A 9,216-nucleotide genomic window follows, 5' to 3' on the forward strand; every position below is an offset into this window, starting at 1 on the left:
ACGTTGTGCCGGGAGAGCAGCGAGTACTGGGCGTTACTGGAGGCACTGGGAGCACTCGGTACCGGCAGCGCTGGGGGAAAGCAGTGGGGCATTTGAGTTTGGGACTGGGATGGACTGGGATGTACTGGGAGCACGGGATGGGGGAGCGGGGCTGGGCTTGGCAGGGCCAGCGGCGGTGGCAGTGGGTGGTACTGGGCGGTACTGGGGAGCTGGGGGGGGGGGGTGTCCCCGGTCCCTCTGTGCCGCACGGGGGCGCTGGGACTGGGTGGTACTGGGCGGGACTGGGCGGGACTGGGAGCGGCGGGGCCCGCCCGACCCCTGCTGGCTGCGCGCGGCGCTGCAGGTCCGGGTGCAATGGGGGGGGCAATGGGGGGCTGGGGGGGAGGCTGGGGGGTTACTGGGGTGCCCGTGACGGCAGTGGGAGGGGTCCTGGGGACATGGCTGGGGGCGAACTGGTGGGCTAAGGACACTGGAGAGGGGCGCTGGGGGCCTGGGGACATCGGGGGGGGGGTCACTGAGGCTGGTGGGGGGTGGCACTGGGGGGGCACCTGATGGTGGGGGTTTTGGGGGGGGGGGGGTGGCAGCGATTGGATGTCCTGAGGACACTGGGGGCGTACTGGGGTTTCTCCTGGGCATACTGGGCAGTGTTAGTGGGGAGCGGGTGGGAGACGCTGAGCAGGGTGCTTGGGCACCCCTGGAATGTTGTGCTGGGGGGTTCTGGGGCACCCCGGGGGTGGATACTGGGCTGGGGGCACTGGACCTCCACCCATGTCCCCAGACCCCATGGGTGCACCCCTCAATGCCCCAAGTTGGGGCATTGAGGGGTGCACCCATGGGGTCTGGGGACATGGGTGGAGGAAGCTGGAGCAGGTCTGGGGGCAGGGGAAGGGGAGGCTGGGGCTGGTGTTTGGTGGCTTGGGAGGAGGTGACCGTGGGGACACCGGGCACAGGGACGCAGGGACACTGGGATGGCTTACTGGGAGGCGGTGGGGAAGGCTGTGGCCACTGGTTCAGGGCGGGATGGGGATGAGCTGATGAGCTGGGGGCACCGCGGGGGCACTTCCACCCGTAGCCCCCAGCAGATGCCCCCAACTCCAGCCCCTCCCCTTTGGGTTCACAGTGGGCAGGGGGGGATCCCCACCTTCACAGGGGTGGCTGGGACCCCCTCCCCACCCCCAGGGTGGCCATCAGGGGTGTGGGGGGGGGTTGGTGGCCTTGTGCCCCCCCAGCAGAAGCGCTGACGCCGGGAGCAGCGGGATTGCTGAGCTCAGCCTGCCGCAGATTTAAGGGGGTTTATCCCAGGCTGGGGAGGGAGGGAGGGAGGAGCAGGAGGGGGGGATGAGGTGGGTGGGTGGGTGGTGGTGGGGGGGTTAATCCCTGGGTGCTGAGTGCAGCCCCCCTCCGCACGGCCCCCGCACCTGGGCCCTGTCCTTGGCCCACATTGGGCGGGCGGCAGTGGGCGGCGGGCGCGGCGCTGGAGGCGGCGGGGGGCTGGAGCGCGTTGCCCATCCTGGTGCTGACCTCCAAGGAGCGGGTGAGCCGCAGGGCCGCGGGGCCGAGGATGGGTGCTGGCGCCAGCGCTGAGGAGAAGCACTCCCGCGAGCTGGAGAAGAAGCTCAAGGAGGACGCTGAGAAGGATGCCAGGACCGTGAAGCTGCTGCTGCTGGGTATGGGGGGCTGCTGGGGATGGGGGTGGGGGGGAGGTGGGGGGGTGGGTAACACCCCGGGGCGGATAACCCATCCTTTGTGCATCTCACCCCCTCATCAGCCCACCCAATGTTCTTCTGACACTCCCCAGCACCCCTAAACCCAACCAACCCACCCCCAACAGCCCACCCCAACAGTTCCTTGACACCCCCCACCCTTCCCCTGGAGCCCTAACCCAACCAGCCCACCCCAACAGCCCACCCCAACAGTCCCTTGACAGCCCCCCACCCTTCCCCTGGAGCCCTAACTCAACCAGCCCACCCCAACAGTTCCTTGATATCCCCCCCAACCCTTCCCCTGGAGCCCTAACTCAACCAGCCCACCTCAACAGCCCACCCCAACAGTTCCTTGACACCCCCCCAACCCTTCCCCTGGAGCCCTAACCCAACCAGCCCACCCCAACAGTTCCTTGACAGCCCCCCACCCTTCCCCTGGAGCCCTAACCCAACCAGCCCACCCCAACAGCCCACCCCAACAGTCCCTTGACACCCCCCCCACCCTTCCCCTGGAGCCCTAACCCAACCAGCCCACCCCAACAGTTCCTTGACAGCCCCCCACCCTTCCCCTGGAGCCCTAACTCAACCAGCCCACCCCAACAGTTCCTTGACACCCCCCCCCCACCCTTCCCCTGGAGCCCTAACTCAACCAGCCCACCCCAAGAGCCCACCCCAACAGTTCCTTGACAGCCCCCCACCCTTCCCCTGGAGCCCTAACTCAACTAGCCCACCCCAACAGCCCACCCCAACAGTTCCTTGACACCCCCAACCCTTCCCCTGGAGCCCTAACCCAACCAGCCCACCCCAACAGTTCCTTGACACCCCCAACCCTTCCCCTGGAGCCCTAACCCAACCAGCCCACCCCAACAGCCCACCCCAACAGTCCCTTGACACCCCCACCCACCCTTCCCCTGGAGCCCTAACCCAACCAGCCCACCTCAACAGTTCCTTGACACCCCCAACCCTTCCCCTGGAGCCCTAACCCAACCAGCCCACCCCAACAGCCCACCCCAACAGTCCCTTGACAGCCCCCCCCAACCCTTCCCCTGGAGCCCTAACCCAACCAGCCCACCCCAACAGTTCCTTGACAGCCCCCCACCCACCCTTCCCCTGGAGCCCTAACCCAACCAGCCCACCCCAACAGTTCCTTGACAGCCCCCCACCCACCCTTCCCCTGGAGCCCTAACCCAACCAGCCCACCCCAACAGTTCCTTGACAGCCCCCCACCCTTCCCCTGGAGCCCTAACCCAACCAGCCCAGCCCAGCAGCACCCTCCTTCCTGGGTGACCCTAAACCCAGACAGCTCACCCAATGTTTCCCTGATGTCTCTGGCACCCCTGAACCGAACCAGATTGCTCCAGCAGCACCCCTAACAGCTTCCCACTCTCAGGCACCCCCAAAACCAGCCCAACAGCTCACCCAAAGTTTCCCCAACTCTGCTAAACCCAACCAGCTGAGCTCAACAGCCCCCCCCCAACAGCCCCTCACTCCTAAAACCATCCTGCTCACCCCAAAAGCCCCTGCCCTGTTCCCAGGCTGCCTAAACCAGTGCACTTTGACAGCTCTTACCCCTCACCCACCACTAGGCACCCCAAACCCAAGCCCACGCTGAGAGACCCCAGCTTTGAGGTATCCCCCAACCCAACCAGCCCATCCCCAGGCTCCCCCCAACTTCAATGAACCCATCTCAAGAGCTCTCACTGGCACCAGCTACCAGCACCCCCCATCTTCCTAGGCACCCCCAAGCCCCATGTCTGTCCCTGCAGCCCCCCCCACAACACTGTGTGTCCCTCCCAGTCTCTCCCAGCACTGCTGAAGGACTGGGATTCCCTGGCCATGGTGGGACCACGGCTGCTGTTGCTGCCCCCCCAGCCCAGCCCAGGGCACGTCCTCCTGTGCTGCCACGCACCGGGTGGGGGTGGCAGGGTCGAGGTGCCCCCTCCCCTCCCCCAGGTGCCCCTCACGTCCCTGCTGATCCGCAGCAGATCCCATTAGCCACAGGAGCTCAGCCAGCCCTAATGCCCATGGGCACCAGGCCTTAATCCCCCTGCCCCTCACCGGGGACTTGGGGCAGCCACCAGCCCCCCCCCAGCTGTGCTGGCACCCGGGGTGGCATCTGGGCACCCCTGTGACACACCCTGTGTCCCCACAGGAGCTGGGGAGTCAGGGAAGAGCACCATCGTCAAGCAGATGAAGTAAGAAGTGCTGAGGGGCACCTGCTGCTCAGCTGTGACCCCCCCACCCCACCCCACCCCACCCCTGCACCCCACCCTCCATGCCCAACTTCGGGGTGCACCCTCAATCCCGAGCTCAGCCCCACGCGGGACCCATGGGTCCCCCCACCCCACAGCCCCCCTATCTCAGCCCCACACCCCCTCCCTGGCCAGGATCATCCACCAGGATGGGTACTCACTGGAGGAATGCCTGGAGTTCATCGCCATCATCTACAGCAACACCCTGCAGTCCATGTTGGCCATCGTGCGGGCCATGACCACCCTCAACATCCAGTACGGGGACTCCGCTCGCCAGGTGAGGAGCCCTCCCCCTGACCCTGAGCACCCCCTTCTCACCCTGCCCCCCCCAGCCCAGCTGAGCCCCTCTGTCCCTTAGGATGACGCCCGCAAGCTGCTGCACCTCTCGGACACCATTGAGGAGGGCACCATGCCCAAGGAGATGTCGGACATCATCGGGCGGCTCTGGAAGGACTCGGGCATCCAGGCGTGTTTCGACCGCGCCTCCGAGTACCAGCTCAACGACTCAGCTGGATAGTAAGTGTGGGGGGAGGTAGTGGGGGGGTGTCTGGGGGAGCCAGCCCCTGTCTCACGCCCACCACGTGCCCACCCAGCTACCTGTCGGACCTGGAGCGCCTGGTGACCCCCGGCTACGTCCCCACCGAGCAGGACGTGCTGCGGTCCCGCGTCAAGACCACCGGCATCATTGAGACCCAGTTCTCCTTCAAAGATCTCAACTTCAGGTGGGGGCCAAGCCCCTGGTGCCTTCAGGGGTTGGGCAGTGGGGGGGGTGGGAGGTGCTGACACCCCCCCCTCATCCCCTACCCAGGATGTTCGACGTGGGCGGGCAGCGCTCGGAGAGGAAGAAGTGGATCCACTGCTTCGAGGGGGTGACCTGCATCATCTTCATCGCAGCCCTCAGCGCCTACGACATGGTGCTGGTGGAGGATGATGAAGTGGTGAGGAAGGCTTGCCACCCCCCCCCTTCCCTGTGCTCACCCGCCCCATGACGTCACCTGGCCGCCGTCATGACGCGGGGTTGGGGGCCGCGTTCCTCCGCAGAACCGCATGCACGAGAGCCTGCACCTCTTCAACAGCATCTGCAACCACCGCTACTTCGCCACCACCTCCATCGTCCTCTTCCTCAACAAGAAGGACGTCTTCCTGGAGAAGATCAAGAAGGCCCATCTCAGCATCTGCTTCCCTGACTACGATGGTGAGGGTGGCCGGGGGGTGGCACAGATTGGGGTGCTGAGGGGAGTTGGAAGGGTTACGGTGAGGGTGGCTGGAGGGGGGTGGCACAGATGGGGGTGAGGGTGGTCAGGGGGGGTGGCACAGGCTGAGGTGCTGAGGGGAGTTGGAAGGGGTGAAGGTGGCCAGAGGGGTGGCACAGACAGGGGTGCTGAGGGGAGTTGGAAGGGTTATGGTGAGGGTGGTCAGGGGGGTGGCACATATGCCCCCCCCCCATCTGAGGGGTCAGGGGGGTGGCACAGATTGGGGTGCTGGGAGTTGGAAGGGTTACAGTGAGGGTGGCCAGGGGGGTGACACAGATTGGGGTGCTGAGGGGAGTTGGAAGGGTTATGGTGAGGGTGGTCAGGGGGGTGGCACAGATTGGGGTGCTGAGGGGAGTTGGAAGGGTTATGGTGAGGGCGGCCAGGGGGGTGGCACAGATTGGGGTGCTGGGGGGAGTTGGAAGGGTTGTGGTGAGGGTGGCCAGGGGGGTGGCACAGATTGGAGTGCTGGGGGGAGTTGGAAGGGTTATGGTGAGGGTGGCCGGGGGGTGGCACAGATTGGGGTGCTGAGGGGAGTTGGAAGGGTTATGGTGAGGGTGGCTGGGGAGTGGCACAGATGGGGGTGCTGGGGGGAGTTGGAAGGGGAATGGTGAGGGTGGCCAGGAGGGTGGCACAGATTGGGGTGCTGAGGGGAGTTGGAAGGGGGTGAAGGTGGCCAGGGGGGTGGCACAGACAGGGGTGCTGAGGGGAGTTCGAAGGGTTATGGTGAGGGTGGTCAGGGGGGTGGCACATATGCCCCCCCCCCCATCTGAGGGGTCAGGGGGGTGTCACAGATGGGGGTGCTGGGGGGAGTTGGAAGGGTTACGGTGAGGGTGGCTGGGGGGGGGGGGTGGCACAGATTGGGGTGAGGGTGGTCAGGGGGGTGGCACAGGCTGGGGTGCTGGGGGGAGTTGGAAGGGTTATGGTGAGGGTGGTCAGGGGGGTGGCACAGATTGGGGTGCTGGGGGGGGGGTTGGAAGGGTTATGGTGAGGGTGGTTGGGGGGTGGCACAGATTGGGGTGCTGGGGGGAGTTGGAAGGGGGTGAGGGTGGCCAGGGGGGTGGCACAGATGCCCCCATCTGAGGGGTCAGGGGGGTGGCACAGATTGGGGTGCTGGGGGGAGTTGGAAGGGGGTGAGGGTGGCCAGGGGGGTGGCACAGATGCCCCCATCTGAGGGGTCAGGGGGGTGGCACAGATTGGGGTGCTGGGGGGAGTTGGAAGGGTTATGGTGAGGGTGGCCAGGGGGTGGCACAGATGGGGGTGCTGAGGGGAGTTGGAAGGATTTTGGGTTGTTTTGGGGGGGGTGGGCAGCCACCAGGTGTCCCCATCACCCTACACAAGCGCTGTGGCACAGCTTGGCTTTGGGGAGAGTGGGGTGATGCTGCCTTGCAGAGGTGGTGGGGGGCGCACAGCCCGGCTCAGGGGTGGGGGGGGGGGGGTCCTACTGACTACCACCCCCCCCCCCCCAGGCCCCAACACCTACGATGACGCGGGGAACTACATCAAGCTGCAGTTCCTGGAGCTGAACATGCGGCGGGACGTGAAGGAGATCTACTCCCACATGACCTGCGCCACCGACACCGAGAACGTCAAGTTCGTCTTCGACGCCGTCACCGACATCATCATCAAGGAGAACCTCAAGGACTGCGGGCTCTTCTGAGCCCCGGTCCCAGCTCCCTTCCCCTGCTTCCCCCACCCCCCTGCAGCCAGCTCCCTGACACCCCATGCCCCCCCTCCCCCACCCCACCCCACCCCCACCCCCCACCCTGCCTCCATCCCCACCCCTCCCTGCCCCGGGATTTTACCTGCTCAGCCCTGGAGCCACCCCTGGGTGGGGGCTGTGGTCCCATTCATCCCCCCCCCCCCAGCCCCCCACCAAGTGCTGGGGGGGTCCCTCATACCCTTGGAGCTGGGTGGTGTGAGGAGTCCTCTGGGTGCTGCGGGTCCCTGGCACCTTTGGAGCTGGGGAGGGGCTGGGAGACCCTGGGTACCCCTTGCAGCTGGCCAGTACTGGGGGTCCTGAGGGTCCCTGGGTATCCTGGTTTCTTGGGGGGCTACAGGGTGCTGGGGGTCTCTGGTACCCTTGGAGCTTGGTGGTGCTGAGGGTCTCTGGGTGCCCCCTGGAACTGAGAAGTCCTGGAGGGGTCTCCAGGAATGTCTTGAAGCTGGAGGGTCCTGGGGGGTCCTCAGATGACCTTTGGCACTGGGGAAGTGTGGGGGGGAGGGCTCTGGGTGCCCCTTGGTGCTGGGGGGGTCTCTTGGGGTGCTGCAGTGTGTTGGGGTCCCCTGGTACCCCTTGGAGCTGAGGGGTGCTGGGGGCTGGGGGGGCATTCCTTGGGTGTTAGGGCTCCTGGGTACCCCTTGGAGCTGTGCATGGTCGCTTGGGGGGCTGCAGGGTGCTGGGGGTCCATGGGTGCTCCTTGTGCTGGGGGTCCCTTGGGGTGCTGGGTGCCAGATCTCTCCCTGGGCCCAGGGTGACCCCAAGGACTGTGGTTCTGCAGGCTCCTGGGTGCCCCCACCCCTCGCTGCAGAGCTGGGGGGGGGGGGGGCGGTGTCATGGTGCCCCCCAACACCATCCCCAAATGATGGTCAGCACCCCTGGGGGAGGGGGTGGGTCAGCCCTGCAGCAGCATCCCAGCTCCTGCCCCAGGGGTCTCGCTCCCACCCTCACCCACTGCTCCCAGGATGCTGCCAAGACCCCCGGGATGCTGCAGAACCCCAGGGATGCTGCTGAGACCCCAGGGGTGCTGCTGAGCCCCAGGGATGCTGCTGAGACCCCAGGGATGCTGCTGAGGCCCAGGATGCTGTCGACACCCCCAGGGATGCTGCTGAGTTCCCCAGGATGCTGCTGAGCCCCCCAGGATGCTGCTGAGCCCCAGGGATGCTGCTGAGACCCCAGGGGTGCTGCTGAGCCCCAGGGATGCTGCTGAGACCCCAGGGATGCTGCTGAGGCCCAGGATGCTGCTGAGCCCCCAGGGATGCTGCTGAGCCCTCAGGGATGCTGCTGAGTCCCCCAGGATGCTGCTGAGCCCTCAGGGATGCTGCTGAGACCCCAGGGATGCTGCTGAGCTCCCCAGGATGCTGCTGAGCCCCCCAGGATGCTGTCGACACCCCCAGGGATGCTGCTGAGCCCCCCAGGATGCTGCTAAGCCCCCCAGGATGTTGTCGACACCACCAGGATGCTGCTGAGCCCCCCAGGATGCTGTCGACACCCCCAGGATGCTGCTGAGCCCCCAGGATGCTGTCGACACCCCCAGGATGCTGCTGAGCCGCCAAGGATGCTGCTGAGCCCCCCACGATGCAGTCGACACCCCCAGGGATGCTGCTGAGCCCCCCAGGGATGCTGCTGAGACCCCCAGGATGCTGCTGAGCCCCAGGGATGCTACCGAGCCCCCAGGGATGCTGCTGAACCCCCGGGGATGCTGCCAGCCCAGCCCGTGTCCCCCTCCCACCCCCAGGCTCCTCCCGCCCCCCGTGCTGAGGCGTAGCCCCACCCCCATCCCTGCCCATCCCGGGGTGGGGGGGGGGCTGGGGGTGTCCCTTTCTGTATTTTGTCTTTTTTTTTTTCCTTTCTTCATTTTATTATTTCAAACCCGGAACAATTCGGTAAAACCCCGTGGGAAAAGCGAGGCCCCGGCCCCGGCTGGGGCCCCCCCGGGCCTGGGGGGGGCTGGGGAGGAGGGGGGATGTTTTAGGGGGGAGGGGGGGGGTACAGCGGTGGCCGCTCTCCGCAGCGGTCTCTCCTTGCCCTACGAACCCAGGCTTAGAAACAGGGGAGGGGAGGGGAGGGGGGCGGGCAGCACCCCCTGCCCGGCGCTGCCGGTCCCTCGGGGGCAGGGCAGGGCAGGGAGGGGTGCGGACCCCCCCCCCACCCCCCCAAGGCACTCGGTTGGGGGGTGGGCTGGCCCCGGAGGAGACGCTGCATGTAGCACTCCCGCTTCCAATAGCTCGGTAAAAAGGTGTCTTTAAAAAGCAACCTGGCCCCCGGCGCCTGCTGGGGGGGGGGGATGG

General features: G+C 66.4%; 1 protein-coding gene across 1 annotated transcript; it reads left to right on the plus strand.

The window, feature by feature from the left end:
- Positions 1-1,561: 1,561 nt before the first annotated feature.
- On the plus strand, positions 1,562-6,865 carry GNAT1 (G protein subunit alpha transducin 1; the record flags this gene model as incomplete). Its single annotated transcript, XM_084269388.1, has 8 exons — positions 1,562-1,667; positions 3,856-3,898; positions 4,091-4,232; positions 4,314-4,471; positions 4,549-4,677; positions 4,764-4,893; positions 4,997-5,150; positions 6,675-6,865. The coding sequence occupies 8 exons, from the start codon at positions 1,562-1,564 to the stop codon at positions 6,863-6,865; spliced, it is 1,053 nt and encodes a 350-aa protein (XP_084125514.1).
- Positions 6,866-9,216: the final 2,351 nt, after the last annotated feature.

This window comes from Gallinula chloropus (genome assembly GCF_964237585.1).
Source record: "Gallinula chloropus genome assembly, chromosome: 12".
Classification (NCBI taxonomy): domain Eukaryota; kingdom Metazoa; phylum Chordata; class Aves; order Gruiformes; family Rallidae; genus Gallinula; species Gallinula chloropus.